General features: G+C 40.3%; 1 protein-coding gene across 5 annotated transcripts; it reads left to right on the forward strand.

Annotated features, from left to right (window-relative positions):
* The first annotated feature begins 1,409 nt into the window (after window positions 1-1,409).
* Window positions 1,410-18,158, forward strand: LOC103974124 (dolichyl-diphosphooligosaccharide--protein glycosyltransferase subunit 4A-like). 5 transcript variants are annotated; one of them, XR_010496480.1, is made up of 4 exons: window positions 1,410-1,628; window positions 17,111-17,527; window positions 17,626-17,726; window positions 17,958-18,158. XR_010496480.1 is itself a non-coding variant. In XM_009388881.3 (2 exons), exon 2 carries the CDS (start codon window positions 5,461-5,463, stop codon window positions 5,560-5,562), a length of 102 nt encoding a protein of 33 aa, XP_009387156.1. In that variant the 5' UTR covers window positions 1,415-1,628; window positions 5,446-5,460; the 3' UTR covers window positions 5,563-5,740. The 5 variants fall into 5 exon arrangements, 2 of the variants coding, with proteins under 2 accessions (XP_009387156.1, XP_009387157.1); XR_010496478.1 differs by lacking the exons at window positions 17,111-17,527; window positions 17,626-17,726; window positions 17,958-18,158 and adding exons at window positions 4,521-4,607; window positions 4,724-5,740; XR_010496479.1 differs by lacking the exons at window positions 17,111-17,527; window positions 17,626-17,726; window positions 17,958-18,158 and adding an exon at window positions 4,938-5,740.
* The last annotated feature ends 178 nt before the right edge of the window (window positions 18,159-18,336 follow it).

Raw genomic sequence — 18,336 nt, forward strand, 5'->3', positions numbered from 1 at the left:
ATTAATATGTAATAGGCTCTGGCCAATTACAAATAGTTGACTCTTATGATTCTGCATTTGATGTGTACAATCTCGTACCCGGGAGATCGTATTGAATGTGTAAGACATGGATTTTCTAGTGTCAAGAATCGATAATATTCTTCCATTAATTGTTTATATATATTGAATCTCACGCGATATTATGTTTTCTAATACTTTCATATATTGAATTATGCAGTTGAAGAATAAATTCTTTTTGAGGTTAAATATAGGTTCAATTATCTTGATTCTATTGTAGGTGGTTACACGTAGTTGACATGTCATCATTTTAAAGCTAATTCGATTCTTGATAAATTATAAATCATTGTTATATCATTTGCCCCTCATTATGATTTGAGATAAGGGTTTGTCTCAAAAACATAATGGCAGAACACTTGGCACCTTAATGCTTATATGTTTGTTGGATTGATTGAGCTGGAGCCAATCTCGTAGATGGTCTATTGTAAGTTAAACGTAGTCTAATGAATTGACCGCAGACTAGCCCAAGTTGACTTGATATAGTCGGTTCTGACATAGGCCAGTAAGACTAGGTGTTCGTTGACCCGACATGGGTCGTGTGCAGGCTAAGAGATCAAGATGACTGACTAGTGGATGTTGCTGGACGTGGACTCATCATAGATTTATTTGACTATTAATATCAAAGCCTCGATAGTTGGGTGGTACAGAGTTCCTCCTCCTCTTTTAAGGAAAGAAAAATAAAAAATTCTTTGGTTTTAAGATCAAGTTGAGCTTCACCTGCTACTAAGTGACAGTTACCGACTTGATTATAGTCAACTCACGACTTATTTAAAGATAATATCAACTTAAGCAAGAAAAACCGACTTGAGGATGGATCGCTTTGATGATTCGATGGTTTAAATGATGTGGCTGACTCGAGGGCATGATCATCATGAGAAAGCGATGAACTTGAATGTACGATTGATTGTCTTTGCAATACGATCCAAATGACATGATGGTGTGACTATATCGTGTAAGAAATCTTTGATATCATAATACGTTTTTAAATCATTATAACAACGAATTACTCGTCAATAGCTTATAGCAAATCTCGAACATTTTTGTCAATAGCTTGTAACATACTTCATTGTATTTCCATGATTGTTTTATTTTTTTTAATTTTTTATATATGAAGATCAAATATGATTGCCAAATTAAGTTATTTGCCATCCATCGTATTTTGAGTGCAATATATATCTCGTGCATGAGATGAGATATAACCCTAGGTACATATTATTACCCTTCGAGATGACAAAAGTTTGAATTCAAAGACGTCATTCATCTTTTTTTATGTCACTACTTAAGTATTATTCTTTTTCTCCAACATGAGATGCTCGGTCAACGTACGCAGCAGAGAAAAGTTGTTAGACGGTTTCGCTTTATTCGAAAGAAGAGAAACTAACAAGGCGGCTTGGGGTGATTGATAAAGGCATAAGAAGTCATATAAAAATGGTGTGGATCCCTTTATTCAAATATTACGAATCGAAATCGCAGTTCGGATCCAAATCACAGACCCCAACGTGTTTCGTGATCCAGCAGGGGAAGTCGAGGCGCGAAACAGGAGCTCTAGGGTTCGAGGGGAGGAGGCGAAGGTGAGACCTTAAGGGTGTCTTTGATGTGTTGGATCGTCTGCTTTCGTAACCTCACTTCGATTATGTTTCGTTTCGCAAGATCGCTTAGTTCTGCCATCTCTTTGATCTGATCTCTAGATGCAGTCTTTCGGTTTAGAATATATGATGTTTTCATCTGCGTAAGATCTAAGCTTTTATGTACGTTCCATCTCTGGTCTGGTTTATCCATTCTCTTAGCTCTCTCCCTTCTCTTGTTCTTCATCTCTGCTTGCCTCAAGTAAACCGTGGGTTTCTGCCTCTCGTACCTAAGATTTCGCTTGTGATTTGATAATCTAGCCACGAATCCCATGGAATCAGGCCACCCCTGCGGATCCCGGTCCAGATGAGCTGGATCGGATCTGGCAAAACAAGTCTCGCTTGTCTGCACTCGTTACCAAGTTTTGCTAAATGCTCCATGATTAGTGGCCAGATACTTCGTTCAAGCATCCTCAAGTCTATGGTAATTAACGTGAATTCCATAGGTCCGCCATATGTTTCTGGGATCTCATGGATACTTTCTGCAGTTTTTTCCCCTTGCGAATTTTAACCATTTTATATAGATATTTTTGTACTATCATTTCTTCTCATCTCTTGTTTTACATAGATAATTCTAGATAATACATATACTTCAGATTGCCGTACCCGTATTGTGTAATATTTATATCCGGTGACGGTATCTCCGCGGCTGTTTATCCATGTGAGCATTTTACTATGTTTGTCAACCTATCCAAGGAATCTACAAGCCGCAAACCATGAAGAGCTTTTAGTAATGCTAGTGAAAGAGCATCATGAAAGTGAAAGAAGACGATAAGTACGGATAGCAAGATTGTGCCCTCGAATAGGGAACACACTCAAATTTTTAGTAAACATTGTTGCTTAAAGCTGCGTATTCCTGTTGATCAGTGTAACTAGAAGATAAATTTTGAGTAGTCAAAGCCAAATATCTTCTCTTCGACTATTTTATGCTTATCTTGCCTTGTTGCATGTATTGTGTTCAAATTTAGCAAGTCAAGCGAATGAATAGGTGATTGACATGAAGGAACCGAAGAAGTCATTCTAAACATCAGGAACATCTTACCTCTAGGAGCAATTAGACCTCTGGGCATGAATTGAACTGTGTCACCGGGAAGTCTGCACTAGGTTCATTTGTACCTTGCTTTTTCCAAAAACCTAAAGAATGGTAGTTTGAATATAAATTGTGCTGTGGAAGGGTAGAAAGGTACCAAAAAATTCATAGGAAGAGATGCCTTGATACTTGGCCATTCATCAATATCTCTTTTGTGTTCACGACAAATTCGGATGCCTGCCTGTCAATGATCTAAGTTGAAACACTCTGATTATTAAACTTGTTTTCAGTAAACCTATTAAAGATGATGTTTACTAGATTTCAGCGGAGAATGGAAGAACTTGTGATCAGATCCAAATGGAAATTCGGTTGGTTGATTGGTCTGATTTTTATCCGACAACAATAGGATTTTCTGCTACCGTAACTAGAAGAATTAGACATCACAAAGCTTTTTCATTGAGAAGCATCTAAAAGTAGATAATGCGAACCCAGGGGAAGATGAAAAAGAAAAATATGAAAGGTGTCCCAGTAAGAGGTTGCTAATGCAGCTAATGATATTTCGCACTCTCCTTGTAAAACAGTTTGCAACTTATTACATTTGAATTGAAATATTTTACTGCAATGGTGAGTCTAAATCATCCCATTTTGCACTTTCTAGATTTTGTCAGTCAACAACTTTTGGGTTCATTTTAAGGTGCTGGCACACAGGGGATTGTAGACAATTTTTTTCATCACATAACATAGGGCTCTATCAAGTTTATAGAAGGGTTTCCAGTCCACTGCCCAACCTAGCTAATGTTGCCCTGAAGAGTACCATCTCACTAAATCTGACCCGTAGACCACAATAAAGGAAGAGGAAAGAGACCAAAGTAACGAGATAACAAAAACCATTAGACATACTAGACTCAGTGAAATGATCAAATTGGCCTCGGCTATGAGGCCAGCTGCTTGTCCAAGTAGATCTGAGTGGATCATTTAATCTTGATACCATAGCCTTTATTCATAAGACTAATTGTAATCTGATCTAATTAAATTATTCACTAAATATTTGTACCATCGGCCACAACCAATTTTGCACACTGCTAGATGAAAATTTTCTCTTGTAGGTGGTTAACATTGGACTCATTGTTCAACATTTTGTCTCTGTCAACTCAGTCTTAAAAGTTTGCTTTATTACAATAGCAAGAGACTTCCTTGAATATTTGGATTCGGTTTTTGAAGCTATGAAGACCATCATCATCAACTATGAACTGAAGCCAATATTTGGGACCTTAAAATTGATTTAGTTCTCATGTTTGAGCTAGTACTTGGATTAGGAATTATATATGGAAGTGTAAAGTTATTTGGTCAATATAATTATATCATATCCACTATGTAGATGGCTATCTCTCATCCCTCATTTGACTGTTACACTGAAGGGGAGGATGGTGCAATATGATTTTTTTTCAAGTCAATTTCTTACTGTAGCATGGTTTTTAAAACTGGGACTTGTTTAAGTCATATGCTGCTGTCCTTTGGATGTAAAGAATCCGATATGTCCACAGAGTAGATATTAGCTATTTGATTAAGATTCAAAAAGTTCCTATTATTATACATGGACAACCTATGGGAAGATGTGAAGTCTAAATATGCTTCTCTATCAAGAGTAACTACTTGATTAGGCCTTCAAAGGAAGCCTGAAATTTGTGGACGATGTTCTTCGTCCTTCTTGTGTTTTCAATGGAAGGGAAGCATGGGCAATCTTAGTCACTAAAATGTTTAATCGAAAAAGAAAATTTGAAATAAGTTGTGATCCTTTTTCCCACCAGAGAAAATGGCCCCAAAGATGATTGCTTTTGGAAATATCCTTGACGGTAAGGGGAGCAAGGATTGAGGGAAGGTGGAGGATTCAAGTGGTAAGAAGGGAACATAATATTTTTTATCCTTCAAAGTTGAAACAGTCACTACTCTTTTTAATTGCTCATTTTTGGTTGAAAGAGAATCATTACTTGACCAATTCTTTTACTGTTAGGTTATTTTTTACCACTTCTCTGTTGCTTTGATTGGACCTGAACTCTTGGGTGGTACATGAGAGGTCTTTCTACTTGTGGGTGCTAAAACTCTTTCCATATGACCAACTCCAGAGCCGTCTCTTGCACTGGCTTGCTGTTTTATCTTTTGGCTTTTCCAAGTAGAATATTGTAAGTAATTAAGATGGATTGCCTAAACTTTATCTTCTGTTGCAGCTTTTGTTTCAAGTGGAATCCTTACTGGTTGCATATATTCTGGCATGTGCTATTTACATGGTTACTTGATATATGCAGTGGTTACCGTTCAATGTTTATTACAGCGACTGGTATGCATTTGTCATTACCTATTGGTAGACAAAACTTATGCTGCTGCCACCTTCGGTTGTTACTAAGAAACCAAATAGTTTAGATAAAAGTGAGTCACCCTAAAAAGAAGGTTGCAAGGTGTTTCAACTGTCGAGGATGATACTAACCTCACACAAATAGAATATGTTATAATTAATTCTCATTAAATGAAACTTCTGAATACACTTTAGAGTTGCTTATTTAAGCATATTAATTTTTTGGTTTCCCTTGGTCATTTGTTCAAAGTGTGATCGCAATTGCAGATTGCTGAAGTTAGCATGCATTATTCTGGCTAAAGCTCACTGATCGTGTCATACCTTTGTGTAATTTTATTTGCATCATGTTTATGAACTGGGCAATGATATAACTTTTTTTTAAGATTTCTATTTTGCAGATGATCGATGATCAAGATTTGGGATTTTTTGCTAATTTTCTTGGCATATTTATACTTGTTTTGGTAATTGCGTATCATTATGTGATGGCCGACCCAAAGTAGGAAGAAACTCAAGCTCGGGATAGTAGTCTTGTAGAAAGCAAGTAGAACTTACCGGGGGACTAACATCTAAATGACGGTCATCTGTGTTTATATTGATATGGATGTAATACTTTTGATCCAGGATCTAGTTAGAATTTCACATTTTCTTCATAATTGAGGACTTTAAGTAGTATACTTACTTGATGAGTATATTTCCTCGATAACATCATCTGGCTTGGCTACTTTAGTTGGATCATCTTGGGCGCATAGTATTGCTGATGTGCTTGAGCGATCTGAATGATTGGTGCTGCTATCAAGTTCTTTATGATAAACAATTCTCTTTTCCCTTGCGAGATTTGGTTGCACTGCCTTTACGCCATGGGGATATTGCTGCTTCAATGTCTTAATCACGTAGCTAAGATGTTGCTTTACAGATTATGAAATTTGCCAATCATCATGCGCTAGGTTCTGTTCATTTCTTGTTTCCTCGCATGAAGTTTTGTATACGTAGTTGTTTGAAAGGGTACTAGTGATTGGTTACTTGCTGAGCGAGCTTTGACCTCTTCTCTTATTCGGCGTTTCGGACACAAGAGGTGAAAAATGTTGGGTGCAGCTCATGTGGGCCGAGACAATTGGGCCTATTCAGCAAATGAAAGAAATTAAAAAGAGGAGAGAGAAGGTGAGGAAAATAGATCAGATTGCACTGTGTAGCGAGCGGCGTGCTGAGAAAAGAGGAGAGAGAAATAGCAGCGTGCATAGGAAAGAGGAGAGAGGAATAGAAAGAGAAATATTAGGTTTCTGAGTTTTCTGTTTGACGATCGGTGGTCGTTATCAGTTTTGGCCCAAATTTTATATGGAGAATCCTTGCAGCAAACTCTACAATCCTAACGGTGTTGATCTGTATTTACTCTCTCTAATGTACTTTCCTATGATATACACTCTGTGAGACCTAGAATTTTCTTTCGAGGAGATCCATGTTAGAGCCAAGATCTATGTTCTTAATGTTATTCTGATCCTCTTATTCTAATATTTCGTTTTAACAGGTTTTTCCCAACAAAAAAAATATGGAAGACTCGTTGTGATATCGTTTTGCGAACTAATAATATTACCTTCTGTTGTTTAAGTTACCTGCATTCCAGTGAGGCGCTGAATCGGGACGCATGACTACAACCCAGAGTTATAATGGGTGCTCTAATGTGTAATAAGAGACAAAAGAAAGCTGACGGGCATCAGCCATGGGCATTGCAATAATCCAGTTGAAGCTGTTATCGTATTCGGATTAAACCGGCCTGAATTGGTTTGATGCAGTTTAGAAATATGATTATATACAAATTAAAATTTGATAAGTATACTAGATAATGTCATAGGAACATCTTCTCTTCATATTGTGTTAGCTCTTGGTGTCGGTGGCCTATTCTAGGGAGGTCGGTCCTATACTGAGGTGGAGGATGGTCGACCCGGCGTGGTGGTTCATGGTTGGAGCCTTGATGAAATGTGAAGAACTCTGATATAAGAAGGGGTGCATCTCCTTGATAAATAGATAATATTTCCTCAAGGCAATTGAGGAGATCTCTAAGCAATTGAGGAAAAATATGAGCGGAGGAAAATCTTCCCTACTGAACGTATATAAATAGCTATTAAGAGCTCACTATCTAAATGGACTATGCAATTACATTTCATAGTTTCTTCTACAATTTATATCTTTCTATCTTTTTCGTTTAATTCTTTACATGATATCAGAGCACCTTACTTAGAGTAAACTCTCTTCTCGTCGTTTGACTCCTCACACAACCTTGTTGAGGAGCTCGACGTCGACGCTGCTTACCCTGTTTCGTAGTGTTCTCCTACCTGAGCTGGTAGTCGCTTATCATTTCCTCTACCTCGGCGTACCTCGGCAATATTAATCTAAAGTAACAAAGCAGTCACCTCGACACAGCCCCGCGATCGCTTTCCGACCGGAGTCCACTGCCTCCCCTTGGGTCACAGTCGCAATTGCTCAACCATCCCTCTCGCGGCGACGTCTCCGCCCCTCAACCGTAACCATTCGTTGCAGCCTACTGCAGCACTTGCGGCTGCTAGTATCAGATCACACCTGCCGTAGCAGTAGAGATTGAGATAATGGTGGTGCCACCGCTGCTACAGTCGTTGTCGCCACGCCCACTACATCGACACTTCTTCCGTGGGCAACGCTCCTAAAGGAAGCACAGTCGTGACCTTTGTTTCTACTGCCAACTGCTGCTCCCTTGCCAATCGAAGTCTTTCGCTGAAAACTCCGTCGCTCTTCCGGCCACCAAACTCCAACATTGCATTACTGCAACTATCTCCAACCTTGCAGATTTCTCCAGCATCGTTACAAAAATCGTTGCAAGCTGTAGAGATTTCTCTCGCCTCGCTGCAACAATCTCTCTTGCATCACTGTGAAATCTCTCTTGCATTCTACATCACTGCAGAAATTGCTGCAGCCTTCTCCAGCATTAGTGCAGCCTTCTCCAGCATCGGTGCAGCCTTCTGCTGCTAACACTGTTGCAACCGCACCTCAACCCTTAGAAGAGAGAACACCTTAGTGTTGAATCTCGGATTTTGATGATGAAGTTAATTATCATTTGTTATCTAATCCATATGTTGAGATAAGTGTGCAGGATTAACTATGATGACAATAAGACATGCAGCAGGAGTTGCGCTGGAGTCAAGACCATGATCATGTTGGGGGTTCGAGAGTTCGACGGAAGTTCGGATGGTCGTCGGAAGTTCTACGGGAACAAATCCTAGAAGTCCAAGAGCTTGCCAAAGAAGCTCATCGGAACTCGCCAAGTGGATTGTTACAAGTTCAGGAGTTTGCCGGAAGTCCGCATGAGCATCGCCGAAGGTTCGTCGGATGTTCGTCGGAAGAAGCGATTGACGCACCAGAGCAAGTTGCAGTAAATGTCTTAAGAAATATCGTAGTTAGCATGTAGATTAAGTTAGGAATGTTAGGTGATCCTATTAACTTAATCTGGAGGCAATTGGGCCCTTGATAGACCCAAATTGGGCCGAATAGATCAGCCAATTCGGACCCAGATTTTCGCAACGAGCTCCGTGTCTAAAAACTTTGCTTGCAGAAGACAATACGACGATAGAACATGAAGACAAGAGACAGCAGGTTGGCCTCGAGTTACATTGTCTCCCCTACTCACATGGTCATTATGACGTTGAGCCACTGCACTGCACGAAGAGCTTAGACATATAAACTAAGGTTTAATGGATGGTTCATGTGACAGCTCATTGTGACGAGGATATAAAACGGAATAATTTTTATATATGAACAAATACTAGAAGACCATAATACGCAGCGGAATTAAATGGAAGCATAATCAAACAAAATACCAAGATATACGTGGAAAATCCCTTCAATACGAAGGGTAAAAACCACGGGGCAAACTAGAGATAATCCACTATGAAAATAATGAATATACAAATCTCAATCTCTTGCCCTAAACCCTAGTAATAATCACAAGAGAATAATTGTGATACAAGGATCACGTCACTGTCCATGATATCTAAAACCTCTCCAAGTAATCACAGTAAGAGTCTACTGTAGATTTGATCTAACTGTTAGGATCGGAGCGGCACTAAGAGGGGGGGGTGAATTAGTGCAGTGGATTAAAACTTCGGTTTTAATAAATCTTTCGTACGATAAGAACGGAACTTGAAAAGCTTAATCTTGAAAGCGTATTCTTAAATATGTGCAGCAAAAGTAATAAGGAACTTAAAGCATATAAGAAGGTTTGCAATAATGTAAATAGCAATAATGAAATGCAAACCAAGAATCACACCAATTTTAGAGTGGTTCGGTCAAATGACCTACTCCACTTGCGAGGCCCCTCTTCGATGAGGCTCCCACATTCCACTAGCAAGTCTCTTGAAATGGAAGGGTAAATACCCCTCTTACAACTCTTTACAAGCGGTTCACTCTCTTACGGATTTTCGAGAAGAGATGAGGTGAACACTAGCAAATTGAAATGAAGACAAGCTAACACTTTTCTAAGACCTTTCTCTCAAACTTTTGCTACACAAAAAGTTGTATTCTCAGCTGAGTTTTGAGGGGTATTTATAGGCCTCAAGAGGATTCAAATTTGGGCTCCAAATTTGAATTCTCTTTGGTTTCCCGATGCTGGCGGTGCCACCGCCCAGCCAAGCGGTGCCACCGCCCAGCGCTCGGGTGCTGGGCGGTGCAACCGCCCAGCCCAGGAGGTGTCACCGCCCAGCTCTCGGGTGCTGGGCGGTGCCATCGCCTACAGTGTTTTCAGCCCGACTATAGTGTTTTCAGCCACTAGTTGGGCTTCAATCTTGGCCTAAACTAGTCCGAACTCGGGCCCAATTGGCCCCTAACCAGGATATAGGATTATCTTCTTAATCCTAATCCTAATTACAAGTGAACTACATAACAAAACACATCCTAAGCAATTTTATCAACCGCGAACGTCAAGTCTTGTTCCGACGAGCTTTCCGACGAACTTCTTCCGACGGGGTCCAAGCATGCTCCTGAACTTGTGATGACTTTAATGAGTAGCCGAGACTTCTCGGTGATCTCTGCGAACCTACGACGATCTCTTCGGCGAACTTCCAATAGGTTCCCGATTTCTTCTCGGTTGGTTCCATCAGCATCTCTGACGATTCTTCGGACTCTTAAACGTTCATCGAACTTGACTCCGGTATTCTTGCTTTGTGTTTTCTGGTTATCGTAGTTAATCCTGCATACTTAACTCAATAATATGGATTAGATCAAATAACTCATCAATTGATTTTATCATCAAAATCCGAGATTCAACAATAACCTGATATGAGAACACTACTAGATGATTGAGAACAACCTCTCTATATTGTCCTTGTCTTCTTCCCTTTCTTTCTCTTCATTTTCTGCCTTGTTTTCTTTCTTTTCTTTGGAATCCCGTGGCTGTTGCCTTCTCCCACGTTGGTGCCCTATTTATGCCTTTTTCTGCCTCTAAAACGCAGTCACCACACCCCCCTAATGTTAATTAGGGTTAGGTTAAGAGGGGGTGAGTTATGGGCTGCCCAAGCCCACTATGAGCTGAATTTATGGGCTGCCAGCCCAATAACCTCCCCCTTCAGCCCATAAGGGAGGCTGTCCTATGACTCCTCAATGTGAAGCCATGCCGACCAACTGTCAGCATATCTCCTGTCTTTCTTTTGGTAAAGTTTTTGTCAACATGTCTGTTCCGTTGTCATCTGTGTGAATTTTTTGAAGCTGCAACTGCTTCTCTTCAAATACATTTCGAATCCAGTGGTATCTGACATATATATGCTTTGACTTGGAATGAAACATTGGGTTCTTACACAAATGGATGGCACTCTAGCTGTCACAATGCATCATATAATTTTCTTATTTCAGCCCCAATTCTTGTAAGAATTCTTTCATCCATAACATTTCTTTGCATACCTCTGTAGCAGCAATATATTCTGCTTCTGTGGTGGAGAGAGCAATACACCTTTACAACCTGGATTGCCATGACACAGCTCCCCCTACAAAAGTAAGTATATAACCTGAAGTAGACTTTCTCGTATCTATATCTCTTGTTATATCTGCATCTGTGTAACCTGTCAACACATGTGGTCCACCTCCAAAGCTTAAACAAACCTTATAGCTCCCTTTGAGATATCTAAAAATCCACTTCACTGCTGCCTAGTGCTCTTTGCTTGGATTTGCAAGAAATCTGCTAGTAACACCAACTGCATATGCGATGTCTGGCACCGCCCAGGTCAGGCAGTGGTACCGCCTGGGCTCAGTCTCCAAGCGAGACTAGGCGGTGGTACTGCCCCTGTCAGGAGGTGGTACCGCCTGAGCTCGGTCTCCGAGAGGTAGTACCGCCCAGTTATGGTGGTAGTACCGCTAGGACCTCGAAAATCTGAGAGATGATATTTTTGAGCTCTAAATTCAAACCAGTTTGGGGTCTATATAAACCCCGCCCTTTCCTGCATCAAAGGGCACCGAAAATCTAATCTTACTCTATGATTTTTAGAGCTCAAAAGTGTTGTATAAGCTAAAAGTTCTCCTCCCTCTTTTCTTTCAAGTTTCGATCATTCAAGAGAAGAGTGAAAATTCTATAAGGGTTGTCTCCTAAGGTCGTCAAAAGGAGTGAAACTATAAAAGGGTTGTTGGCCTTCGCCTATTGAAGGAAGGCCTCTAGTGGACGTCGGTGATCTCGGCGGAGGAGGAAGCCAAAAGTGGATGTAGGTCAAGATTGACCGAACCACTCTAAAATTGCGGTGCTCTCTGGTTTACATTTATTCTTGCTGCTTACCTTACTGCAAACCTCCATATGTGCTTTACTTTCTCATTACTTTTGCTGCACTCCTTTACGAACTTGCCTTCAAGTTAAGTTTCTGAAAATAGTTTTACGTCGGAAATGATTTCATCGTACGAATGTCGTTTTAAATCGTTGAAAGTTTTTCGTTACACTAATTCACCCCCCCACCCCCTCTTAGTACTCTTGATCATAACACTTAGAGCCCTCAAATCCCAACCACCAAGCTCTACCAGTACCTCTGGAAGAAGCAACAGCTCTCTTCGGCATTGCATACAACGACTCTTCTACAGCACTTCTGCCATTCCAAATGTCTTCATTGTCTACCTCTACCATTCCATTTTTTATTCCTGCAGGGAACTATAGTACTTCTCAAAGTCTTATCACCATCAATGCTATAGTACTCCTTCCCTTCAAATTATCCAAAGGCGGCAACTACCATCTTGGCGGGCACAACTTTCTAATCTTCTATTTGGCTATGATCTCCTAGGTTACGTTGATGGCTCTCTCCAGTGTCCACCTGAAATGGTCAACATCCCAGGAGAACCTAGTCCAGTGCCAAATCCAGCCCATAAACTATGGTTACGTCAAGATCGCCTTATCCTCCAAGCTATTCAAGCCTCAGTTGCTGGATCCGTTGCCCCGCTGATATCCTCATGTACGACTGTGGTAGAAGCATGGTGCAGGTTACAAATAACTTTGGCAAATCGCTCGCGTACTTGCATGCTCGGACTTCTCTCCAATCTGATGAAAACAAAACAAGAGGAAAGTACTATTGTTGATTATCTACAAAATATCAAAGTTATCATCGATGACTTGGCTTTGATAGGTCATTCTCTCAGTGATAAAGAAGTCCTAATTTATACCCTCAATGGCCTAGGAGGCGAGTACAAAGAAGCACTTCGGGCACGGGACTCACCAACATCATTCGAAGAACTCTATGATAAGTTGATCGACTATGAGACGTACTTGAAGCATGATGATAGGTTGCCCGGACAACCTATTACAGCTCAGGTCAATCAAAAATCCAAGAGGAAGAGCAACCAGTACAATAAGCACGTCAACAATAGTCTGGCTAAGCTGCCTCCTAGCCCTATGGGGCCTAGACCAAACCCCCCTTATCCCTATCAAGGTGGTAACTTTCATAATCCTCAGCCATCGCGTCTTGACTTCACAAGCCACCAATGAGTCATTTGTCAACTATGTGATAAAGTCGAACACTCCGCGAAAGTCTGTCGGCCTCGCCCTAGACTCCCTGTTCCATCACAGTGGCCTCAGGCGAATTTTATGGCTACTCTAACTCCTACCCAACCTAATTAGATTGTGGACTCGGGCGTCTCTCATCACATCACCTCTGATCTTCAAAACTTGTCCATCCACAACAACTATGATGGAAATGAAGATATCATCATCGGTGATGGTAAAAGAATTCCTATTACTCATTCTAGTTCCTCAATGCTTAGTTCACTTACCACAACTTTTACACTCGATGATGTTCTGTGTGCACATAACATTAAAAGAAACCTCATTTCCATTTCTTAATTCTGTAAACAAAATAATACCTCCATTGAATTCTTTCCTAACTTTTTTCTTGTCAAGGATTTGAGTACGGGGGCATCTTTAGTCTAGGGCCAGAACAAAGATAACATTTATGAGTGACTATCCGCTTCGCAAATTACCCTTCCTACTGCTCACTCTTCAGTAGTAGCTCCGGTTGATGTATGACATCGTCGTCTTGGTCATCCCTCCCCTTTCATCCAGCAAAAATTACTTTCTCGTTATTCTCTTTCTACCTTGAAAATCAATAGCACTGTCACTCATTGCGATGCTTGTCTTTGCAATAAAAGTCATTAATTATCTTTTGGGACAACCTCTATTTCTTGCTCTAAACCATTTGAAATCATTTATACCGATGTGTGGGGCTTTGCCCCAATTCCTTCTTTTGACAAGTTTCGTTTTTATGTCATTTTTATAGACTATTTTACTAAGTATACATGGTTATATCCTCTCCACCATAAGTCTGATGTTTCCACAGTATTTACCAACTTTCGAAAGTTAGTCGAGAATTTTTTTCAATCTTCTATTAGAACAGTTTACTCTTATGGCGGAGGCAAATATCAAGCCCTCACATCCTGTCTCTCCGTTTGTGGTATACAACACCTCAAGTCACCCCCACATACTCCCCAATTGGTTGGCTCTGCTGAATGCAAACATCGGCATATCATTGAAACTGGTCTCTTCCTTCTACATCAAGCATCCATGCCATCACATTTTTTGTCAATAGCTTTTCAAACTGCAGTTTATCTCATTAATCGTATGCTCACTATAGTCTTACAATACCAGTCACCATTTAAAAAATTATTCCACAAGCTTCCAAACCTTCATAAACTCAAAGTTTTTGGCTGTTTATGTTATCCATGACTCCGTCCCTATGCCTCACATAAACTAACACTACGATCTAAGCCTTGCACTTTTATAGGCTACTCTCTTGAACATAATGCTTTTCGATGCTATGAACTCCAAACTAAAAAAGTCTTTATATCACGTCATATTATTTTTGAGGAGTCTATCTTTCCTTTTCAAAACAATCCTACTATGTTGGCTACTCCGATAAACATACATCATTGGAATATCCCTCTGATCTCATCACACGAACCTCCCACGACACCGTCTAGTCCTTACCCTCAAGATCCACATACTACTATTACTCCAGTTCAATAGCTTCTCACTCTCTCTATTTCTCCACTCTCTTCCTCATATAAGTTTCCCCTATTAATGAAGTAATATACTTGGCAACATTGCCACTAGCTTTACTTTCTCCTAGACCTAGTGACATTGACATGCCGACGGCTAGCTCGGTCCATGATAGTGACTCGCCCTCGGCTATACCACCAACACAATCTACCACTTCCATCGCCCCTAGACATCCAATGACAACACGCTCCAAAAGTGGTATTTTCAAACCACGTCAAGTCCTTAACTTACATGCTATAACAAATTCCTCCACTGAGGCCAGTGAACCCACTACAATCACTCAAGCTCAAAAATCTTCTCACTGGCATAAAGCCATGTGTGACGAATATGATGCTTTCCTCCATAACTCTACATGGACCTTAGTACTATTTCATCACACAAAAAAAATCATCGAGTGTAAATGGGTCTGTCGAATTAAGCGGAACCCAGACTGATTCGTTGCCAAATATAAAGCACATCTAGTCACCAAAGGGTTTCATCAACGACCCGGTGTCGACTTCATAGAGACATTTAGTCACATTGTTAAACTCACAACAATCTGTCTTATCTTGAGTTTGGCCATCTCAAAGGACTGACACATACGAAAATTGAATGTTAACAATGCCTTTTTACAGGGGTCGCTTACTGAAGATGTCTTTATGCAGTAACCTTCTGGTTTCATTCATCCTCAGTATCCGAGGCATGTCTACAAACTTCAAAAAGCTATTTATGGACTTTGTCAAGCTCTAAGGGCTTAGTATACCGAGCTTGGCTCGTTTTTTACCTCAATTGGCTTCATCAATTCTAAGTCTGATACCTCGTTATTCATTTACTAGTACAATGGAAGCATAATATATCTTTTAGTATATGTGGATGATATTATTGTCACAGGCAACGATCCTTTGAAGACTCAAGCATTTCTAAAGTACTTAGCTGATCGATTCTCCCTCAAAGATTTAGGAACTTTAAGCTACTTTTTGAGAGTGGAAGCAACATTTATATCTTCAGGTCTCTTCCTATCACAAAGAAAGTATATTCAAGATTTATTATCAAAGATAAACATGCAGGATGCGAAAGAGGTTACAACTCCTCTCTCTACTAGTGAATCACTTAAATTATGTGATGGAAGCCCTACTATAGATTCAACTCAATATTGACAAGTCCTTGGTTCCTTACAGTACTTGGCTCTCACCCGTCCAGATATCTCATTTGCCGTCAATAAATTATCACAATTCATGCATTGACCATCTACTATGCATTGGTCTGCGGTCAAATAAATTTTTTTGTATCTTAAAGGGACTCTTAATCATAGCATTTTTCTTCGCAAAAATGCTTCACTCCATCTCCAGGCCTTTGTTGATGCTAATTGGGCAGGGAACTTTGATGATAGAACATCCACGTCAGGGTACATTGTCTTCCTTGGAGCTACTCCAATCAGTTGGAGTTCTAAAAAATAAAAGACGGTTGCACGATCTACAATTGAAGATGAATACTGTAACATCGCCATCGCCGCTGCTGAACTCAATTGGGTCACAAATTTGCTCAAGAAACTCAATGTCAACTCCATAGTTACTCCTACAATATATTGTGATAATATTGGAGCTACCTACTTACGTGACAATCCAATGTTTCATTCCCGCATGAAACACATTGCCATCGAATTCCACTTCATGTCCGATCAAGTTGTCAGACATCAACTCCGTGTTTCTCACGTACATACGACTGATCAACTAGCAAACTCACTCACAAAGCCTCTCGCCCGTAAACTATTTTCATCTCATCAGTCCAAGATCAACATCCTCGATAGAAGCTCAATCTTACGGGGGCATGATAAGCAGATAAGATTTCCTCAAGACAGTTGAGGAAATCTCTAAGCAATTAAGAAAATATATGAACAGTTGAGGAAAATTCTTCATGTTGAACGTGTATAAATAGCCATCAAGAGCAAATTATCTTAATAAACCATGCAATTACATTCCATACATTTTATAGTTTCTTCTATAATTTATAAGTTTCTATCTTCTTCCTTTAATTTTTTACGCTCAGAGACGTGGCAAGATCCCTTCAGCCTTAAATGAGAAAGTCCCAATGTGAATAAGTGTTTAGTAGAGCGAATATAACCTAACACATTGTGTTGATGGACCCGTTCTGCAGCTGGATCACCGCCCACAGTGATAACCACGAGGGATTATAAAAACAAAATATATTTTGGAAAAAAAAAATCTGAGAATATTTGTTATGATTCACTTGTCGACATGAGGAATTAGTTTCATAACATTTTATCTTTTTCTATCCTGTTGACAACCACGTGTATCGCTGCCCAATTGAGGTTTCCCTACGGTACATTCAATCTTCCGCGAATCTTAAAGCAAGACAGTTGCTTCGCTTTAAACAACCCCACCGTGGGCCACATAAATATGCGAGAGGGAGATGCTATGCTGCTGCGGGTGCGGGTGCGGGTGCGGGTGCGTGACACACGCAACTTTCTCGGGCCTCCCTTCGATTACTTATTATTCTCTTCCTTCTCTTTGCAGGGTTAACAAAAAGGCTCCAACGGTAGCATATCGGCAGAGAATGATGCTCTCGAGAAAATATCAATTCTTCTCGCTTGGCTCGTCTGGAGAAAGAGCGGGGCTGGCTTTTACCACCACCACCTCCTCCGCGGGGAGCCGCAAGAGTTATTAACACTGGTAGCTGTAAAAGAGAAACATCCGATCCTTGTATTCAGGCGTCGCCCGAACCTGAGCAGAATCAACCCGACAGTCACAACCCGTGTTCTTTGTCCTTTCTTCAAACCACTGCTGACCACTAGATTGGCGATAGCTCAGCTCAGGCTGGGGAATTTTCTTTCACAAGACCAGAAGATATATCCGTCGCTCCCGTGACTCCCTGTCTGAAGCCAACAAGGAAGATGGAATCGCCCTCATGATGTATGCATCTGTCCTCACGATGTATGTTAGTTTAAAGATTTATACTACTTCGAATACATGTTTTCTATTACATTCTTCTCTACTTATATTGGCAATGATTTGGATTCTTTGGTGGGAAGAGGACAATGAGCTTATTCAAAAGCAGTCTGCTGCATTATTGGTGGATCGTGCGACTGTTCTCTTCGTTGAACTGAAGACTTGTCCTCTCTCATGGAATCAGGTAGCCATCTGTATTACCGACATGGCGTTTTTTCTTTCGGGAAAAGCAAATGGATTCCATGATCGTATTCTTTTCATCCACCAATAATTTATTTGAAGCGTTCTTTTCATGTTCTGGTTCTGGAAGAAAATATAAGACTCTCTCAATTATTTGTGCACTGTGGATCCACGAGGTCCGTTTCATGCCTTTAGTATCTTTTACTTGTTTGATTCACCTTATATTTCTTTCCAGTGTTCCTTCTCTTATTTGTAGAGATGCAGGCCATCAGCAAGCACATGAGGTGGTGTTCTGTGAGCTCAATGCGCCCGTGAACACGAGAGAAGCTGCAGCGAAGCGAACAAAAGAGATCAGAGAGTGATGTGAAGACAGGTCGGAGACACAGTGAAGAAGATAATAAACAAAGAAGATATATATATATATATATACATATATATATATATATATACATATATATATATATATACATATATATATATATATATACATATATATATATGAATGAACGAGGCCGAAGAAGAGAAGGAAGAGGACAAGTGTGGCCACTTAACATGTGAGTGACCGTTCCCACCCCTATGGGGCAGCTGATCTATCCCTCGATCACGGGTTCCAT

Source organism: Musa acuminata, chromosome BXJ3-5 (genome assembly GCF_036884655.1).
Source record: "Musa acuminata AAA Group cultivar baxijiao chromosome BXJ3-5, Cavendish_Baxijiao_AAA, whole genome shotgun sequence".
NCBI lineage: Eukaryota > Viridiplantae > Streptophyta > Magnoliopsida > Zingiberales > Musaceae > Musa > Musa acuminata.